The following is a 22792-nucleotide window of genomic DNA, read 5'->3' on the forward strand; positions in this document are numbered from 1 at the left end:
GGTTATTGTATTGTACACGTGTAGAACCATAGCCCAATATATACATATACAGCTCTGGCAAAAATTAAGAGACCACCACATCAAATCCCTGTCATGGGCAGCCCAATCTCCAGACCTGAATCCGATTGAAAACCTCTGGAATGTAATCAAGAGGATGATAGATAGTCACAAGCCATCAAACAAAGAAGAACTGCTTACATTTTTGCGCCAGGAGCAGTGTGAAAGACTGGTGGAAAGCATGCCAAGACGCATGAAAGCTGTGATTAAAAATCATGGTTATTCCCCAAAATATTGATTTCTGAACTTCCTGAGTTAAAACATTAGTATTGTTGTTTCTAAATGATTATCAACTTGTTTTCTTTGCATTATTTGAGGTTTTTTTTTATTTTGACCATTTTTCTTTGTCAGAAAAAAATACAAACATTATTGTTTGGAAATTCAGAGACATGTTGTCAGAAGTTTATAGAATAAAAGAACAATTTACATTTTACTCAAAAATATATCTATAAAGAGAAAAATCAGACAAACTGAACATTTTGCAGTGGTCTCTTAATTTTTGCCTGAGCTGTATATGTAAATATATAGATTTTTTTTAAAAACTAACTCTAAAAACAAGAAAGGGTGTGCCTTACTGCTCTGCTTGTAATTGGTCACCTATCCCTAATCATTAACTTTAGAGGCAGAGTTGATGACCTGTATGTCTTCACTAATGACATGTCAGTTTAGGCAGCAAAACTAATTCTGAACATCATCTTTTCCAATCAGAGTAGCTGCAACTCTGTCAAGAAATATGCCGAGATACACCGTGCATGTGCGAGGAGAATGGCTATCGGTGCCTTGTAAAGATCCCTCCAAAACCATTAGATGTCTGGGCAAGGAAGCTCTAAGGAGGTACATCAAAAATAAGCCGGATAATGGAGGCTTTGTGACTCTGGAGAACGTGAAGTTTTACCTGCGAAGATGTAAAGGCTTGGGCTTACTGGACCTTGATGACAAACTGGAAGACGCTTTGGAGGATAATGAGTTTGTAGAAGTTGGTGAGTTAACTTGTATTTTTATATATATAACTTTGAAACTTTTTTTTAGTAATAGTAAATTAAATTTTAGGAACTTAAATATACTTGTATACAAGTCAATGCATTGTTTTGTTAATTAAAATAACTAAAAAACAAACAACAGAATACAATATATTATTGTATGCTAATGCTAATTTAGGTAGACAATGTGAATAAACATTAGGGCTCAAGGTGTGTACATGGACCTTGAACAAGACATTAAGTCCTCCCTTGGTATTTCTGACCCGTAGGTTCTTCTTATCCTGAAGTGCTGTGCTTCTAGGGATGAATATTGGTGTAAAACTGGATATGATTGGGGCATGTGAATTTTGTTTTTAATTATTACACGTTAATCAATGAGAAAATAATTGTGTGTGCTTTCATAGGAAATAAAAGGCACACTGAGGCGTAATGTGGGCCACTACTTGTCAAAGAAGGAGGGATTTTCACTACTGATCTGCACAACATGTATAGAAAAGGATCATATATTTTACTTATACATTATATTCATGCTGATTATTTTTTTTAGAGGAGTCTAATCGAACAGATCTGCTTCAAAAGAACTCTTGGGAAACATATGCTATTCATTTCTATGGGAATTTTACTTTGTTGTTCATAGGAGGAGTTGTTGGAGAGTTGTTGTTTTTTTCTTGAAGAGAAAACCATCTGGTGGAAAAAAAAAGTGCATGTGTAAAACTAGGCACTGTCAAATCAAAGGGGTGCAACAAACTTCAGCAGAAAAACTGTTTCAGGAAACACTTCAAGAAAAGTACCGTAATAGGTCTTCCAAAAGCTTTTCCTCCACAAAAAAAGAGTGTTTCCTCCTTGAAAAACTTATTTTTTAATGAAAAAAAACCCCGGTGAGAACATAGCTTCATGCTTTTCTCACACAGTACGATGATAGTCAATATTTTGCAACCTTTGCACTGTGTATTAAGGCTTAGTCTCCTCTTCTTTCTTTGAATCTTACTTGTTTTTCATTCCCTCCTCTGCTATAGTTGTGGAAGGTGATGTGATGTCACCAGATTTTATACCCTCTCAGCCTGAAGGTGTTCATTTGTATCCTTTATTGTACAATTATAGCCAGGAGCCCTTTAAACATCTCTATGTCTGTTAACTGTCACAATACACTAGGAAAATTCAATTTATTTAAATAGCATTCACCAACATGAGTGCACAAACTGGTAACATGAGACTTAAAGGGGTATTCCCATCTCCAAGATCCTATCTCAATATGTAGTAGGTGTAATAATAAAATTATTATCAAATACCTCCACTTAGAAATGTAATATAGTTCTTCTGATTTTCTATATCTCTTTTTTCATTTGAAACCACTGCAGGACTTTAGGTATCCATGGCTACCACCACTAATATAGTGACAGTAAGTTAGCTAGTTGCTAGTGGTTGTAACCATGGATTCCTAAAGTCCTGCAATGCCTGCATATGAGAAAAGAGACATGGCAAATCAGAAAAAACTATACTAAAATCGTATAGGTGAGTGAACAAATATCATTTATCTTGTGTAATGTAAATGGAGATTATCTGCTCATTCAACGATTTGACTGCCAAAAAGGAGATGGAACGATTATTATTCAACCATTTCATTTACGATTCTCATCCAGTGCAAACACTTGTCTGGCGTAAGTTGCTGGTCGTGAGTCACAATCTCATCGTTCATAGTTGAAACGATTATCTGAATGTGTAAACGAAGCTTTAGGCCCCTGCAAATTGTCAATGTGTGGATGGTAATCTTTTCTGAGGCAGTTTATTGGTAAACTTGATGGTGGTTTTGTTTTAACACTATCAATCTTTTACTGTAAACTATACACACTACCTAATACAGTATGATTCCTTTATTCCAACTTCAATGCCACCTCCTAGGTGAGAAGACATCACAGCTAAGCATAGAAACCCCATTTGAAACTTTGGGTAACTTTAGGAAGACAGCCAAGATAAAAAGTTAAATTCATGGTAACATATTGGGGCATATGTATAGAGTTAAAAACACAAGAAATCTGGCATCATTTTCACCAACAAAAAAGTTTTCCATGACCACCATATTTATGTGTTTTAAACACTTTCTGCGCCTGATTTGTTGGAAAAGCAGCTTTGTCTAAGAGGTACACATTTTTGGCACAAAGTTAGCATACTAACAGATGCTATTAATTTATATTTTTTGGATTATCAGATGTCAGATTAAATACATTTCTCCATAACTATCTTTGTAAATACTGTTTTTTTTTATTGGAACTTTATGAATGATAAATTATTTGGCTTACAAAATGTGCCTTGAAATTTCATTAACAAATAAATAGATATAGCAAATATAAAGAACCTGACCAGGTAAGTTCTTAAAAGCCTGTAGTACTGTATGTAACTTCTGTGTCTTAGTTTTTCATTTAATAAAAATAATTCTGCACTGATGAATGAAAGTATACATATAAAAGACATGTAAGAGTATGACGCATTTACCCTGGCTCTGAGCTCTGCAAACTACAGAGACTGCTGATACATTAGGTGTTTTGTGAGAAGCAAAACAGCTGGAAATTGAAGAAAAAAGAAAAGTACTATCCTGGATATAGGTATGGCCACAGGGGGTAAATCTGCACCTGGGGCAATGACTGACTCATGAAAGCCTCTAGTTGCATGTGAATGTCCATATGGACAATCCTTCCCATTCATACTAAACACAATTTGACACATTAATAGTTTGATTGTTGTCCTACAGATTGTAGGTTATTCAGGTTTTTCTTAAGGTACCTTCACACATAACGATTTCGTTAATGATATCGTTGCAACGTCACGCTTTCTGTGACGTAGCAACGATCCCGCTAACGATCTTGTTATGTGTGACAGCGACCAACGATCAGGCCCCTGCTGGGAGATCGTTGGTCGTTGGGGAATGATCAGGACCTTTTTTTGGTCGCTGATCACACGCTGTCATCGATGGATCGGCGTGTGTGACGCCAATCCAGCGATGTGTTCACTTGTAACCAGGGTAAATATCGGGTTACTAAGTGCAGGGCCGCGCTTAGTAACCCGATATTTACCCTGGTTACCATTGTAAAAGTAAAAAAAAAAAAACAGTACATACTCACATTCCGATGTCTGTCATGTCCCCCGGCGTCAGCTTCCCTGCACTGACTGTCAGCGCCAGCCGTAAAGCATAGCACAGCGGTGACGTCACCGCTGTGCTCTGCTTTACGGCCGGCGCTGACACAGTCAGTGCAGGGAAGCTGACGCCGGGGGACGTGACAGACATCGGAATGTGAGTATGTACTGTTTTTTTTTTTTACTTTTACAATGGTAACCAGGATAAATATCGGGTTACTAAGTGCGGCCCTGCACTTAGTAACCCGATGGTTACCCGGGGACTTCGGCATCGTTGAAGACAGTTTCAACGATGCCGAAGTTGTTCCCCTGATCGTTGGTCACTGGAGAGAGCTGTCTTTGTGACAGCTCCCCAGCGACCACACAACGACTTACCAACGATCACGGCCAGGTCGTATCGCTGGTCGTGATCGTTGGTAAATCGTTTAGTGTAACGGTACCTTAAGTCTATCTGTTATAAGAACATTTTTAGGACGTGACAATTTCTTGTTTTCTCATAAGCTACATTTGCTATATGTATTACTGAAATTTAAAGGGCTTGGAAATGTCAGTATGTGACTGCAGACTGATTATTATTATTTATTTATATAGCACCATTGATTCCATGGTGCTGTACATGAGAAGGGGTTACATACAAATTACAGATATCGCTTACAGTAAACAAACTAACAATGACAGACTGATACAAAGGGGCGAGGACCCTGCCCTTGCGGGCTTACATTCTACAGGACTGATGAATCTTGACAGTGTGCATGCTTTTCATACTTACAATCACGTGCTCACGAGGCTCACTTTGATTCTATCAAATCTCTTTTTTTGAGAGAAGCCAGATGACTCTATTCCACACAAGACCTGAAATATGCAAATCACATTCATGCAGTCACATGACCACACACCCACACAGGGAATACTGGGGAATTGTCACAGCAATGCAAACTATCACGATTCAGAAGTTTGCTGTTAAAAAAAAGTGACTGCAGACTTTTCATTTCCGCATGGACAACCCCTTTAAATAAAGCATGGGCAAAGGGTTCATGACAGTCAAGAGCCAGCTGATATTGACTGGAGATATTATCAGTTTCTGGATCCTGCCATGTTTCTCTGACTTTCTTTACCCAGAAATCCAGTGCCAAGTGCCTTTGCTCCATATGTGAGATTCACACAGTTCTTGTATTACCTACAATGAAAGAACTATGATAATAGTTTTTCACTTTCCAGGACTGTCTGAGTCAAAATAGTGTCTCAGACTCCTGGCAGAATAGGCAAGTTTCCGTAAAGCCTCACACTGATTGCTTCTTTGCTCCTCCGGGGTCATACATTTTCAAGTATCAATTTCTATTAATAAAATTAAAGGGAACCGGTCACCACCAAAATCGAAGATGAGCTAAGCCCTCCGGCATCAGGGGCTTATCTACAGCATTCTGTAATGCTGTAGATAAGCCCCTGATGTATCCTAAAAGATGAGAAAAAGAGGTTAGATTATACTCACCCAGGGGCGGTCCGATCTCATGGGCATCGCAGTCTTCTTGTCTTCACGCTGCGTCTCCGGCGTACTTTGTCTGCCCTGTTGATAGATATACGGTATATATCTATCTTATATTTATTTTTTGTTTATTCACTTTGCATTTTGTCTCTCTCTCTCTCTTTATATATATATATATATATATACATATATATTTATATATAATATATATATATATATATATATATATATATATATAGGCTGTTGGTGGGCAACTCAACTACTAAACAACACAAATGTAACCCGCAATGTACTACGTGGGCTGCGCAATGTACTATGTGGGTTGCGCAATGTACTACGTGGGCTGTGCAATGTACTACGTGGGCTGCGCAATGTACTGCGTGGGCTGCGCAATGTACTGCATGGGCTGCGCAATGTACTGCGTGGGCTGCGCAATGTACTGCGTGGGCTGCGCAATGTACTGCGTGGGCTGTGCAATATACGTGGGCTGTGCTATACACTATGCATACATATTCTAGAATACCCGGTGCATTAGAATCGGGCTACCATCTAGTATATATATAAATATGTAGTCTGTTGGTGGGCAACTCAACTACTAAACAACACAAATGTAACCCGCAATATACTACGTGGGCTGCGCAATGTACTACGTGGGCCGCGCAATGTACTACGTGGGCCGCGCAATGTACTGCAAGGGCTGCAGAATGTACTGCGTGGGCTGCGCAATGTACTGCGTGGGCTGTGCAATATACTACGTGGGCTGTGCTATACACTACGCATACATATTCTAGAATACCCGATGCGTTAGAATCGGGCCACCATCTAGTATATATATAAATATGTAGGCTGTTGGTGGGCAACTCAACTACTAAACAACACAAATGTAACCCGCAATGTACTACGTGGGCTGCGCAATGTACTACGTGGGTTGCGCAATGTACTACGTGGGCTGCGCAATGTACTGCAAGGGCTGCACGATGTACTGCGTGGGCTGTGCAATGTACTGCGTGGGCTGTGCAATGTACTGCGTGGGCTGTGCAATGTACTGCGTGGGCTGTGCAATATACTACGTGGGCTGTGCTATACACTACGCATACATATTCTAGAATACCCGATGCTTTAGAATCAGGCCACCATCTAGTATATATATAAATATGTAGGCTGTTGGTGGGCAACTCAACTACTAAACAACACAAATGTAACCAGTAGTGTAATAAGTAACACCGTCCACAGTGCAAATGTGGTGATGAGCATGGAAAAAGACAGGTGGTGCTCAGCATGAAAAAAGACAGGTGGTGCTCACCATAAAGTCCAGTAAAACTATAGGACAGAAAGAAAAAGCGCCACTCATCATAAGTGTCTTGTATCTTTATTTTTAATAAAAAATGTGGCATTTAGAATAAAGCAGGAAGAAGCTGGCACATGTAGGCGGCTTCAGCAAGGAGGTGGAAGAGTAATATTTTGGGCCAGAAGGTAGGCCCACGGTCCTTGAAAATGTGAAAGTGACTTCAGTAAAATATATCCTGACTGATCACTGTCTTCCATTCTACAAAAAGAACAGTGCCATCCATAGCAAAATCATCAAGAATGCACCATCTCATGCATCTCATGCTGCAAAGAATACCTCTGAGTCTTTGGCTACCAAGGGCTTAAAATGAGAAAAATGCATGGTGTGGACACGATCCTGCCCTGACCTCAACCCTATTGAAACCCTATTGAAAACCTTTGGGGTATCTGCAAGCGACAGATCTAGGAGGATAGGAGGCTGTTCTGACATCCCACAAAGAAATTCAAGCAGAAACTCCCCCAAATCTCTCAAGTTCAATAGATGCAAGAATTGTGAAGGCGAAATCAAAGAAGGGTCCTATGTTAACACGTAATTTGGCCTGTTGAGATGCTTTTGATTGAAAAAGCTTTTGATTTCAGTAAATGTGACCTATTAATTTGTTGAGTTCCAATTCAACAAATGACTTTTTCAGTTCTTTACAGCTTATAAAATGTTTATAAACTCTATTGTGCATAATAATTAGTGCATTTTGAGTTTTTTTAGCTGTGAAAATAATACTGTTATCATTTGGGAGGTTTGTCCAATAAAAGTTGTTTTACACTCGAACAGTTCGTGATTTGAACATTATACTGACTTATTTGCATTGACCATTTAGGAAAATCAGCAAAAATAGCATTTGAATAACAACTCGGATCTAAAAAATAAATTTAAATCAAATTAATATTTGGTGTAACTACTCTTTTGCCTTCAAAACAGCATCAAAGCATCAATACTTCTAGGTACACTAGAAGTTTTTGAAGAAATTCAATAAGAAGGTTGTTCCAAACATCATGAAGAAAAACTATAGTTCTTTCTCTTCATATTGTTGATATCAGGGCTCTATGGGGGTCAAATCATCACTTGCACGGCTCCTTGTTCTTAATTACATTATTATTATTTATATAGCACCATTGATTCCATGGTGCTGTACATGAGAAGAGGTTACATACGAATTACAGATATCACTTACAGTAAACAAACTAACAATGACAGACTGATACAGAGGGGCAAGGACCCTGCCCTTGCGGGCTTACATTCTACAGCAGTGTTCCCCAACTCCGGTCCTCAAGAGCAACCAACAGGTCATGTTTTCAGAATTTCCTTAGTATTACATAGGTGATAATTGCATCACATGGACAGGCAAGCATCAATAACCTGTGCAATACTAAGGATATCCTCAAAACATGACCTGTTGGTGGCTTTTGAGTACCGGAGTTGGGGAACACTGGTCTACAGGATGGTGGGGAAGGAAACAGTAGGTTGGGGGTTGCAGGAGCTCTGGTGTTGGTGAGGCGGTAGCTTCGGTAGTGGTGAGGAGGCAGCAGAGTCAGTGCAGGCTGTAGGGCTTTATGTCTGGAGTTGAACCACTCAGAATAAATTTGGAGCTAATTAGACATCTTCCCTGATGGTGTTGCATGATGGATGGTATTACATGACGGATGGACAGATATCTGTCTTAGCTGGTTCAGTGAATCCTGCATTGTGCAGAGGATTGGACACGATGAGCCTTGAGGTCCCTTCCACCTCTAACATTCTATGATTCCATGATTCTAAGTACCTGCGTGTATTTTTCAGCATTGAGGATACAATTAATCGTGACCATAATTTACAACTCCCATTTGCTGAAATGCAACCACAAACTGGCAAGGAATCTACACCGTGCTTCACTTTATAGACACACATTATTGTACCACTCTTCAGCACTTCAGGAAAGTACAGCCAAATATTTCACGTTTTGACTGCTTATTACAGAGCATTTGAAGCCATTTTCTAACATTTCTGGCCCATCTTCTTCAAATAATAGATGGGTATAGCTGGGTCCTAGTCTTTGCTACCAATTCTGAGTTGATGGCACTGCTGGATATCTACCGATTTCATAGGGAAGTAAATATGATTTGTCTTTCATCCACTGCACCAAGTTTCCTTAACTGACCACTGCATCTATGGTCTTCAATGTTGTATGTTTGTGTCCTCAATGCCGAAAAATACAAGCAGATAGTTATCCATCATCCAATACCATCAGGGAGACATCTGATTGGCTCCAAATTTATTCTGTAGCAGAACAACAACCTCATCCATGCAGCCAATGTCACTAAGAATTATCTTCAGTATAAAGAAGAACAAGGAGTCTTAGAAGTGATGATATGGTCCACGCAGAGTCCTTGATATGGGAGAATACATGAAGAGACAGAAGGATTTGCACAGCCTATACTAACAGAAGATCTGTGATTAGTTCTCCAAGATGTTGGGAACAACCTCTCTGCCGATTTCCTTCAAAAACTGTGTACAAATATACCTAGAAAAATTTATGCTTTGATGCTGTTTTGAATCTAAAAAGTGATCACACCAAATATTGATTTGAATTACGTTTCAATTTTGTTCATTCACTTTGCATTTTATTTGTCCATAATAGTTTATTCGTAACACTTACCGTATATTTTTGAAAGCATTCCTACATTGCAGCATTTTTCCACACCTGCCTAAAACTTGCATAGTACTGGAAGTCAGAGCCTTGTTTTTCTATTCTAATTGGCACTATTCATGGGAGCGCTCTGGCTGTTATGTGAGTGAGCTTCGTGGGCAGAGCTCCTTTATCAAATATCTTGCACAAAGTAATTCTTGATAGTTGGCATGTAATGCATTTACGGTAAGTATTGTGTATTTGCATTGCTGCATGGACAGGTGATCAGCAGTAATCTGAGAAATACATTTATCTGATGTCATGCTACATTATTGTGTTGCAAACCAGTAACTATAATATGTTCTATTTAATACAATATACTATACACAATTTAACTATTTCTCCTTTCAAATGAGTTTGTGTATCTGGTATTCTAGTTTATTCTTTTACGTTACGCACAACAATGGATAAGTCTGCCTCTATTTACATTTTATGACACTAACAGTCCTTCTATGCAGTATATTGAAATAGATGGAGACAGTCTTACAACAGAGGATTTGCTTAACCTAGGAAAAGGACTCTATAAAATAAAGGTAAATTTCCTATTTAATTTAAATAAGCTACAAATTAAAGAACTTGTACCCTTTCAATGAACATTTGCCCATAGGCTCCATTAAAAAAAACCCTGAACTTCAACTCACCTTCCTGGGTTCAGTAATACATCTCCGATGCTGCCCATTCTGTGTCGACCAGCTGCAATAGTAATGTCTCATCAAGAGCACTGCAGCCAATCACTGGACTCAACGGCTCGTGTGTGTCATCTACATCAGGGGTGTCAAACTGCATTCATCGAGGGCTGCAAACAGGTAATGTTTTCAGGATTTCCTTGTACTGCACAGGTGATAATTTAATCATCTACACAAATAATGAGTTGGTGATTAAATTATCACCTTTGCAGTACAAGGAAATCCTGAAAACATGACCTGTTTGCAGCCCTCGAGGAATGCAGTTTGACACCCCTGATCTACATGGTTTGTTATCAAGGGATAACCCATTTAATATATCAGAAATTTAATTTATAACTACTTATAAAACCCAAATCTAATCTGACAATGAAATAGGCAATGTGTACCGTAATAAGCAGGTAAAATATATAGCAATTTCCCATGTGTTCATAAAATCTGATGTAATAAAAAAAAATAAAAAAGTAAGAAAAATAAAATTCTCTATTTGAGAATAGAGAATTTTCTTTTTCTTACTTTTTTTTTATTTTTTATTAAATCAGATATTATGAGCAAATAGGGAATTGTTATATATTTTTCTTTATTACTACACATTGCCTGTTTTAATTTGTTATTAGATCAGATAGAATTATGATTCATGGAAAAGAAAAATAATATGCGACATATATTATTGCTAATTAGAACAATTATATGTACAGGCTTTAAAAAACTTAACTTTAAAAAAGTTAAGCGGTTTTCCCCTTTCAGGAAAGTGGACCCTGAGTGCTCTAAAATGCCTAAAATAAAAGAGCATGTACTCACCCTCCCCAGTTCCAGTGCCAGCATACCGCTACTGCTCTGAACTCAGTATTTTTGGCAGCAACAGTGACATCTTAGCAACAGCCCGCATTATTGCTGTAGCCATTCACTGAGCTTAGTGGCTTGTGCCATCTACCTGGCATAGTGCTGAACTCGGTGATTGATTGCAGCCAAAACCCCTCGACCGAAGTGGTGGCTAGAAGTCAGCCCTAGACCATGGGAGATTGAGTACAAGCCTGCTCTGATTGTTATTTTAGAGTGTTTTGAGTCCATTTTCCCAAAAGTGGAACGCTCCTTTATGGTGACGTTGAGTATGAGTGGGAGGGCGGTGTTTTATTATTTTTCTATCTGCAGTTTTGCAATTAAAGCTAATGATTTTTTTTCCTGTTTTGTAATTTTGCAAGCTCACCCCAGAGGCTGAGCACAGAGTGACGCAGTCCAGGCTTCTCATAGAAAACATTGTGAAAGAGCAAAAAGGTACCTGGCTGGCTTTGTGACGTATTGGGAAAACGTAAAGTTATTGCCGTGCCTTGTCTCATATGTATGATATAACATTTATTCCAGTGGTGTATGGAATTACAACAGGATTTGGGAAGTTTGCGCGCACTGTAATACCCGTTGGCCAGCTGAAGTAAGTGATATATATGCCAGCATTACAATAATCCTCTTTGCATACACAATTAGCAGTCTCATAATGTATAGGGGTTGCCTGGGACTTTATTATTGATGACCTATGCTTAGGACAGCTCATTAATGTCTGATCAATGGGGGTGCGACATCTGGCTCCTTCGCTGATCAGCTGTTTGAACTGATAACTCTTGTGCTTTATTAGAGGGCCAATCTCCGTTGTCAGGTAGGGGCACAAATAGGGAAAAGCAAAAAGGGAAAGCATTGATGTGCATTTTTTCCTTCCCCTCCCCCACCTACTTTAAATCCTTGTGTTTCTTACATATGGCCTTGTGTTAATAATAATAATAATAATCATTATTTTTATATAGCGCTGACATATTCCGCAGCGCTTTACAGGTTGCACACATTATCATTGCTGTCCCCGTTGGGGCTCACAATCTAAATTCCCTATCAGTATGTCTTTGGAATGTGGGAGGAAACCGGAGTACCCGGAGGAAACCCACGCGAACACGGAGAGAACATACAAACTCTTTGCAGATGTTGTCCTTAGTGGGGTTTGAACCTAGGACTCCAGCGCTGCAAGGTTGCAGTGCTATCCACTGCACCACCGTGCAAACGCCACTACACATATTTGTTGTTTTTTTATCCAAAAAGTGAAACTCCTATATTATATAGCGTCATTACAACAGAGTGATCAATGATTTATGGCTGCTAGCTAGCCTGAGTACATGTGGGGGTTGCCTGGCTGCTAGGGAATCCCCACATGTATTCAAGCTGTCTATCAGCTGTAAATCATGAAGCTGCGGCAACGAAAACTAAATCTCCGAGCACTAAAAAATACTCGGAGACCACCCGAGCGTGCTCGGGAAAACCCAAGCAACGAGTATATTCGCTCATCACTAATCTTCACAGCTCCGTACACTGTTTAATGGCAGTAGCTCTGCTCCTACTCCACTGCCAGAGCACATAACAGATGAGCTGCAGTTTGACAAAATTGCTACTAAACTATGTACAGAACAATGATGTTCAGCTCCCTTCAATGTTTACACCCAGCTGCTCTCATTCCAGTGGTGGTGCCACATATTAGACCCCCAACAATCAGATTTTGATTACCCATAACAAGGATAGGTTAAAGTAATGGACATCCCCTTTAAGGGGTATTCCCATCGCCAAGATCCTATCCCAATATGTAGTACGTGTAATAATATCAAATAAGGTACCTCCAATTAGAAATATAGTATCTTTCTTAAGATTAGCTATAACGCTTACCCCATGTGCAGTGCATTGCAGTAGTTTAGGTATCCATGGTTACGACCACCAATATAGTGAGTTGTTAGTGGCAGTAACCATTGATCTCAGCTACTGCAATGCCCTGCATATGGGGTAAGTGACACAACAAATCAGAAGAACTATACTACATTTCTAATTGGAGGTATTTGCTAATATTATTACACATATTGGGATAGGATCTTGGAGATGGTAATAGTCCTTTAAGAGCACCCTAAAATAAAAACTGTTATATAATCTATTGGTTTTGGAAATCAAAAACTTCAATTCTATTGCCCATTAATATCCTGAGCTGCATGCTTTTATGATTTGAGTTTACCATATTATCCCTACTCATAAGCCCACAGTTAAAACGTTTAGTGACAATGTTGGCATATTTCATGGCATCTCCATAAATAATGCTGAAGATTGATAAATGATGTCCAGTACCCACGAGATACTATACTAATATGATGTTTCCCTATACCATGGAAAAACCGTATACTGGTGCTTGTCACAAAATTAGAATATCAAAAGGTTAATTTATTTCAGTTTGTCAATATAAAACGTAAAACTCATTATAGAGAGTCATTACAAACAAATTGATCTATTTCAAGTGTTTATTTCTGTTAATGTTGATGATTATGGCTTACAGCCAATGAAAACCCAACAGTCATTATTTCAGTAAAGTAGAATACTTTATAACACCAGCTTGAAAAATTATTTTAAAATCTGAAATGTTGGCCTACTGAAATATATGTTCAGTAAATGCACTCAATACTTGGTCAGGGCTCTTTTTGCATCAATTACTGCATCAATGTGGTGCAGCATGGAGGTGATCAGCCTGTGGCACTGCTGAGGTGTTATGGAAGCCCAGGTGCTTTGATAGCAGCCTTCAGTTCATCTGTATTTTTGGGTCTGGTGTCTCTCATTTTTCTCTTGACAGTACCCCATAGATTATCTATGGTGTTAAGGTCAGAAGAGGTTGCTGGCCAATCAAGCACAGTGATACTGTTGTTTTAAAACCAGGTATTGGTACTTTTGGCAATGTGAACAGGTGTCAAGTCCTACTGAAGAATTAAATTTCCATCAACAAAAAGCTTTTCGGCAGAGGGAAGTATGAAGTGCTCTAAAATTTCCTGGTAGACGGCTGCACTGACTTTGGTCTTGATAAAACACAGTGGACCTACAACAGCAGACGATATGGCTCCACAAACCATCACTGATTGTGGAAACTTCACACTAGACTAAGCAGCTTGGATTGTGTGCCTCTCCTCTCTTCGTCCAGACTCTGGGACCTTCATTTTCAAATGAAACGCAAAATTTACTTTCATTTGAAAACAACACGATGGACCACTGAGCAACAGTTCTTTTTCTCCTTGGCACAGCTAAGACGCTTCTGGCGTTATCTATTGGTCATGAGTGGCTTGACAAAAGGAATGCGACATTTGTAGCCCATGTCCTGGATACATCTGTGCGTGGTGACTCTTGAAGCAATGACTCCAGCAGCAGTCCACTCCTTGTGAATATCCCCAAAATTTTTGAATGGCCTTTTCTTAACAATTCTTTCAAGGCTGCAGTTATCCAGCCTCTGCTTCTGTACCTTTTTCTACCACACTTTTTCCTTCCACTCAACTTTCCATTAATATGCTTGGATACAACACTCTGAACAGCCAGCTTCTTTAGCAATGACCTTTTGTGGCTTACCCTCCTTGTGGAGTGTGTCAATGACTGCCTTCTGGACATCTGTCAAGTCAGCAGTCTTCCCCATCATTGTGGAGCCTGCTGAAACAGACTAAGGGGCCTATTTAAATGCCTAGGAATCCTTTGGATGTGTTTTTTGTTAATTTTTCTGATTTGCTGAGATAATGACTTTTGGCTTTTCATTGGCTCTAAGCCATAATAATCAACATTAACAGAAATAAACACTTGAATTAGATCTCTCTGTTTGGAATGACTCTATATAATATGTGAGTTTCACTTTTTGTATTGAAGAACTGAAATAAATTAACTTTTTGATGATATTCTAATTTTGTGAGAAGCACCTGTGTGTATGTATATATATATATATATATATATATATATATATATATATATATATATATATATTCCTTTTAACAAGTGTGATGCAGTTATCACTAATGGTTTGGGAATAATCGCTTGGCAACGGGATAAATGCAAACAGGACCATATTTTCTTCCAAAGTTCAACTGGGTTTATTACTCCATAAACCCCAGTGGCACAAAACACAAAGTAACAGCCGTCATAGCATGGCAAAACAAAGTAACGGTGTTCATAGAATGGCTCTGTTCCATCCCCATAGTTTGTAAGCTTGCGAGCAGGGCCCTCACTCCTCCTGGTATCTGTTTTGAACTGTATTTCTGTTATGATGTAATGTTTATTGTCTGTACAAGTCCCCTCTATAATTTGTAAAGCGCTGCGGAATATGTTGGCGCTATATAAATAAAATTATTATTATTATTATTATTATCAGGACTGTGACCATACACACTTGGTAGAGTTCAATATTCAGGCTCACTCTGGAGCCAAACACACACAGGCTGGGTTACCTGCTTAACAGCGTTGCAGGTTTTCACTGGCTGGCATCACACGTGTCCTGTCCTCCAGAGAAGCTGCCTTACGGGTTCCAGAACCACTGAAAGACGGTAGCTTCCCCGACACAGTAGCCGTCACTGGCTCTGCAGATCCATTTCCTCACCTCATGCTCTTCAGGGATCCGGTCCACACACAGGACCTCCCAACACAGAGGCCACTCAGGATCACGCCCTCACCAGGTGCTTTTCAGGGATCCGGTCCACACTCTGGACCTCCCAACACCCAGGCCTTTCCTCTCACAGGACCTTACCGCCAAGAACCATTCAGGCACATACACATGAACCACGTGACCCATACCCTGGTCACATTACAGAGTTGTAACCACTCCCATAGGTGGGAAGTGTGTGTGGCTAGTCAGATCCGCCCAGCTCTCTGACAAGCCCTGCAAGCCTCCCTTTAAAGCTAAGCAAATACTTGTAGGACTATGGGTCCCAGAACAACATTACTGGCTTACAGTGCAGACTTCCTCTGCGACACATACCAGCCATTCACAATACTGCCGGTCACTGCTTCACCATCACAATTACGCCTCCAAGCGCATCCCGAGGAGCCCCTACAGTGCCCCCTAGCTGTGACAGGGGTCACTGCCTCACATTCCCCCCTCTGTTCAAACTTCTGGGGTTGAACATTTGCCATAAACCAGGGGCCTCGATACCGAGTACATAAGTCACCTTGCCCTACAAGTCACAAGGGCACTCTTAGTTGCGTTTGGGCATCACAGTCAACCCAACGTCGCCATTCCCTTGCACCCATACCCGCTGTCTGGTCTGACTCTTTGTCAACACGTCCGCTGCAGGGTCTCCCACATAAGTCACTCAGCCCTGAGCTAACTGAGGTCACATTACTTCTACCTCTTTTAGCAGGCCTCTTTCTGTAATCTCTCTGCTGGCCATTTCTCGTATGGCCTTTATTGTCCAGAGAGCAGTTCTCTCATATGTCTCTATGTCCTCTGTTAGCTGCATCTTGAGGACCTTCAACCCTTAGCGAACCTCTTCGCTTCTCTATCCCGCGAGATCAAGTTGACGGCCATCTGTTTCTCATTTTCTGCAGCTGTTTATTGATCTGCTCCCTCTCACGTCTTAGCTGCTTGATTACTTTTAGGTACACCACGTGATACCCCAGGAACATCCGGATATTCCCAAGACTCTCTATGGATCCAACAACAAGGAATGGAACCATCCGATCTTCACCCACGACCTGGGCCTTGTCATCCGCCAAAATCCTCAGTCTCTTCACACCGGATTTATTCACAATCTCCTGCATCACTCTCCCAGGTCTTCCGATGACTTTCCCCACCAAATTTCCGGGTACCAAGACAATGTCTTCCACAAAGCCCAGCCGATTTTGAACTTCTCTTGCAAGCTCCAGACGACGAGCGGATTCCTTATTCTTCCACATGATCATTTGTTTCGTGCGGAGGCATTATAGATGCATATCCCTCAGGACAGCCACCAGATTCACTATGACTTCCCTAGTCAACAGTATGACCGATTGCTGAGTTGCAGGCACCCAGTAGACACTACACACTTTGACCGCCTTTTTAAAGGCTTCATGCATATCCTCACTTGTACATGTTTCTCTCACCTCTTCGGGTACCTCTATCACGCACTTGAAGAGCAAAGTCTCATTCTTTCCGTGAACGGATGGCTCCCGCTTTGCCACGGACCTTTCCACGTCCGGGTGATTGTCTTGTTCCACTCTTAGCGCGCACTCTTCCTCAGTTTTACACTCTTCAAGTCCCCTCACTAAGATGGACTTATGCAGCTCCTCCTCGTTATCACTTGGGCACGGCTGCTGTAAGACTCCAACCACCAACTTCTCCTCTAGCAGAAGACCTCTTACTGCTTCTCTGAGCACTTCCACATCTTCCCTTAAGGCCTTATTCACAATGTGCCATGCTGACAGGTGACCTCTGTGCTCAGAGACTTCCTTCTCCAGCTCATCCAGTCTGTGCTCCGACGTTTGTCTCAGGGCCTTTTCTTGTTCAACATGCTCTTTTATGGTTTTTAATTCGGACTGTAAAACTGCCACCCTTTTCTTCTCACGAGAAAACTCTTTAGCGAGGTCCTGGAACCCCTGTGCTTCCTTCCCTCCAAGCTGGGCCTTGACTGCCAAGAGCTCGGACTCCAGGTGATGCACCTGATCTAACTGCATGGAGTTGGCACCTTCAAACTTTCCTTCGCCAGCTGTTGACAGACCTCTTTGCGCTCTTTCTCTAAGCTTTGTACGTGTGCTTCTACCTGGCAAAAACTGTTGGCTCGCTCTTTCCACGTGTACATTTCCTTGGTCAGTTTGTCAACTTGAACCTCTAGTTGTCAGATGATAGCGGTCGAATTGGACAGTTTTATGTTTCCTACGTCCTCAACTACCTCAGTGCTTGGTTTGGTTAGTTGTAAAATTATCTCTTTATCAATCTTCTCAGAGGGTGCAATTTTTTCAGCCCCTTTGCCTCTTTTACATCTCCATCGATGGGAGGTAGTCTTGCCGTTTGTACCTGAATCAGCCTTACGGCACTCTTTTCCGCTTTCGTCACCGTCTGAATGGGAGTCACCACTACCCGATCGGTCATCCTGGAACTAGCGGTCCCCATTTCTTCACTTGTGACATGGCATTGTCCCAGGAGTGTGTCTTCTACTATTTTATATGATGGATTAAAGTTTTACATTTTATCAAGAAGCTGGAACATTTTTCTCTTTTACTTGGATCTGCACTACGTCGAGTCAGGACGAAGTTCCGTGCTCCTTGCACATATCGGTGAGCTGGCTTTTTTCTTTCTTTGTACTTGGTCCCCATTTCTAACGGTGTTGGACCTCATTCCTGGAGCTTCCCCGTCTTCAATGGTCACACCTTTGATCACCTTTGAAAAGTTCTAGAGTTGGTCAGACCCACACTTCCGTCTGGTCATACGTTCTGGTATGGCTACCTCCATCATCCTGACTTCACCTTGTGGGGCACTGTCGTTCCTCTGTGTCAGTGCTTCTGTCAGCACACCATTGTACTCAGCCCCAGCAGTTCCTACTGGCAACAACACGTCAGTCACCCCCGGAGTCTGTGTCACACCCCACAGTATAGTGAACCCTCAAGTTCATCTCTAACTGGGTGTCAGCTCCACACGTTTTATCTACCACACCACTGACAGTCATCTTGGGGTACATGTCAGGTGACATCATGTCCGTAAGTTGGGCAGATGCACCCTTCCCACTGGTCAACCCGACATCTGACCTGTCAACTTTGGGAGGTATTACTGCTTTTAAGTACGCAACCCCATCAGCCGAGAGCCGTCTATTCTCCTACTGCAGAGGAGCTCCCTTCTCCCACAAGTCTGAGTATAACCTAGAGTCCCGGCCTATTATCACCGGACAGGTTAAGTTTGGGACTATAGTGACATCATGAAATGCAATGTCCCTGGCCTTCTCGAGGGTCCATAGTGACCCCATGGATGCAGATGACCCCGATCTTCCCATTTGACACTACCCATCCGCTGGGCGCAACCCTCACCAGAGTCATCGAGCTCCTGGAATCGACCAGTCTGAATATTTCATTCATCAGCAGGGCACACCCATGTAGCCTCTTGCTGGGTGGGTAGTTCATATAGCAGACTGGACACACATAGTGTACTTGCCCCTGGCAATAGATCGTCTGTGGCACCCCTTTGAGATGCTCCGCCCCTTTTGGGAAACTACCATTACCCAGGACTCTGCCCCCTTTTGGGTCACTATCCCTGTTTGGTTACCACCCCATTTTGTGATTGCACCCCTTTTTGGGCAACTATCCCTGTTCGGGTTACCCACCCTTTTGGGACTCCACTCCTTTTTGGGCAACTATCCCTTTTCAGGTTACCACCCACTTTTAGGGACACCACCCACTTTTAGGGACGCCACCCCCTCCCTGGGGTACACCCCGTGGTCTTCCCACAGTATTCTCAGGCCCCAGTTCACACAGAACAACAATATGTCTCTTTGGGTTGCACTGGCCCTTTATGAGTCTGCACGATCTGGACCACCAATGTTTTTATGACACCTCACCAGCTCCTGCTGGTACTGCCACAGCTCCTGCTGCAGTCACAAACTGCTGGCATCTCCAGATGCAGATCACAAGCCGCTGTTGCCACAGCAGCTCCGGCTGCTGCAGAACTTCTTGCTGCAATTGCAGCTCCTCTCCACAAGGCTCTGCACCGCAGACTTCGTGGACACGCCAATCCACAGCAAAACTTTTTAACCCCGCCGAGTTACAGCCAGACGCTTGTCAGCTTCGTGGACCCACCGATCCACAGCAAAGCTTCGTAACCCTTCAGAGTTACCGCAATCACGTCCACATGTGCATCCTGGACTGTTGCCCGCAGTCTAGCACCATACGTGATGCAGCGATCACTAATGGGTTGGGAATACTCGCTTGACAACTTGATAAATGCACACAAGACTATATTTTCTTCCAAAGTTCAACTGGCTTTATTACTCCATAAACCCCAGTGACACAAAACACAAAGTAACAGCCGTGATAGCATGGCAAAAGAAAGTAACAGTGTTAATAGCATGGCTCTGCTCCATCAGGACTGTGACCATACACACTTCGTAAAGTCCAATATTCAGGCTCGCACTGGAGCCAAACACACACAGTCTGGGTTACCTGCTTGACAGCGTTGCAGGTTTTCACTGGCTCGCATCACATGGGTCCTGTCCTCCAGAGAAGCTGCCATGCGGGGATCACCAACTTGCCTGGCAGGCACACTTCAGTCAGTTCCAGACCCACCGAAGGACGGTAGCTTCCCCGACACAGTAGCCGTCACTGGCTCTGCAGATCCATGGCCTCACCTCGTGCTCTTCAGGGATCCGGTCCACACACAGGACCTCTCAACACGGAGGCCAGTCAGGATAATGCCCTCACCAGGTGCTTTTCAGGGATCCGGTCCACACTCTGGATGTCCCAACACCCAGGCCTTTCTTCTCACAGGACCTTACAGCCAAGAACCATTCAGGCACATACACAGGAACCATGTGACCGACACCCTGGTCACATTACATAGTTGTAACCACTCCCATAGGTGGGAGGTGTGTGTGGCTAGTCAGACCCGCCCAGCTCTCTGACTAGCCCTGCAAGCCTCCATTTAAAGCTAAGCAAATACTTGTGGGACTACAGGTCCCAGAACATTACTGGCTTACAGCGCAGACTTCCTCTGCGACACATACCAGCCATTCACAATACTGCCAGTCACTGCTTCACCATCACAATTATGCCTCCAAGCACATCCTGAGGAGCCCCTACAGTGCCCCCTAGCTGTGACAGGGGTCACTGCCTCAAACAAGGTATTATTAAAGTATATTTTTTATTGGCTGATATTAATTTCTTGTGAAACACGTTTAATATTCTCCACTTTATGACTATACTGTACATGTTAGTCCAATCATAATCTGCGCTGGGAAGGGCCTGATAGGCTAACTGCCAGTCAAATAGTGACAGGTTGGATAATTATCAATTCAATGAAAGGATCACATGTCCAAGTCCTCTTGTGGGACCAGCAAATTATTTTTTAAAAATAAAAAATTGTGTATTTGTAAAAAAAAAATCCTTTGGAAAAACTACACATATTTGGCATCGCTGCCTTTGTAGCAATCCACAGAATAAAAATATATAATTTTTCATCCCATATGGTGAACTTCATTAAAATAGAGGTTATGTAGAAATTTGACAACACAAAAGTGATGTTTTATGTAAAAAAGTAGCACAGTATAAAAAATATATAAAATTGGTGTCAATGTTATTATATCACCACACAGAATAAAGTTAGCATGTCAATTATACTGCATAGTGAACTCTATAGAAAATAAAATGCAAAAATTATTCCAGATTTAATGTTTTGTTCATGCCTGATACCAAAAAAAGTAATCAAAAAAGTTGTATTTACTCAAAAATCATAGCAATAAAAAGGATCACATATCCTGCAAAAAAGTAAACTCTCATACTTCTACACCTATGGAAAAATAAAAAGTTATGGATATCAGTATATGGTGACCAAAAAAATATTTTTAAAAAGTAATTTCTAGTGCAAAGGTATATACAGGGTGGTTCAAAAGTAGGTGGACCGTACTTGTAATAGGGTTATGAAGGGGGAGATTTATCAAACATGGTTTTTGGGGTTCAAAGTTCTCACCACACATCTAGATAAGTTTATTGGGGGTCTAGTTTCCAAAATGGGGTCACTTGTGGGGGTTTCTAGTGTTTAGGTACATCAGGGGCTTTGCAAACGCAACATGACGCCGTAGACCATTCCATCAAAGTCTGCATTCCAAAACGCCACTACTTTTCTTCCAAGCTCCAATGTGTGCCCAAACACTGGTTTACCCCCACATATAAGGTTTCAGCGTACTCAGGACTAATTGGACAACAACTTTTGGTGTCCAATTTCTCCTTTTACCCTTGGGAAAATAAAAAAATTGTTGCTAAAAAATAATTTTTGTGACTAAAAAGTTAAATGTTCATTTTTTTCTTCCATATTGCTTCTGCTGCTGTGAAACACCTGTAGGGTGAATAAACTTCTTGAATGTGGTTTTGAGCACCTTAAGGGGTGCAGTTTTTAGAATGGTGTCACTTTTTGGTATTTTCAGCCATATAGACCCCTCAAACTGACTTCAAATGTGAGGTGGTCCCTAAAAAAAATGGTTTTGTAAATTTTGTTGTAAAAATGAGAAATTGCTGGTCAACTTTTAACCCTTATACAGTAACGTCCTAACAAAAAAAAATGTTGTTTCCAAAATTGTGCTGATGTAAAGTAGACATGTGGGATATGTTATTTATTAACTATTTTGTGTCACATAACTCTCTGGTTTAACAGAGTAAAATTTCAAAATAAATAATAATAATAAATCCAAATAAATGTTATTATTTTCTGTCCACCTACTTTTGGACCACCCTGTATATTTATTTAAAATGTTAAAATCTATTAATTCCATGGTGCTGTACATGAGAAGGGGTTACATCAAAATACAAATTAACATTTTATTTGTGAAGCACAGCAAATAGCGTACAATTTAATACACAACATAACAGTGGGAGAATTGTTTTGTTTATATTCCTTCCAATAAAGAGTTAATAAAAGTTTGAAATCCTGAAGTGATGCCCCTGACAAATACAACTTGTCCAGAAAAA

General features: G+C 41.2%; 1 protein-coding gene across 1 annotated transcript in view; it reads left to right on the forward strand.

Annotated features, from left to right (window-relative positions):
* Positions 1–681: 681 nt before the first annotated feature.
* The window catches only part of HAL (histidine ammonia-lyase), a 99113-nt gene continuing 77002 nt past the window's right edge, over positions 682–22792 (forward strand). Inside the window, exons 1-6 of the mRNA XM_069762025.1 lie at positions 682–1037; positions 2054–2114; positions 3371–3398; positions 10115–10189; positions 11542–11614; positions 11702–11768. Of these exons, the coding sequence (XP_069618126.1) occupies positions 791–1037; positions 2054–2114; positions 3371–3398; positions 10115–10189; positions 11542–11614; positions 11702–11768 (551 nt within the window). The 5' untranslated portion in view covers positions 682–790. The remainder of the gene's footprint in view (positions 1038–2053; positions 2115–3370; positions 3399–10114; positions 10190–11541; positions 11615–11701; positions 11769–22792) is intronic.

Source organism: Ranitomeya imitator, chromosome 4, assembly GCF_032444005.1.
Source record: "Ranitomeya imitator isolate aRanImi1 chromosome 4, aRanImi1.pri, whole genome shotgun sequence".
NCBI classification, from domain to species: Eukaryota; Metazoa; Chordata; class Amphibia; order Anura; family Dendrobatidae; genus Ranitomeya; species Ranitomeya imitator.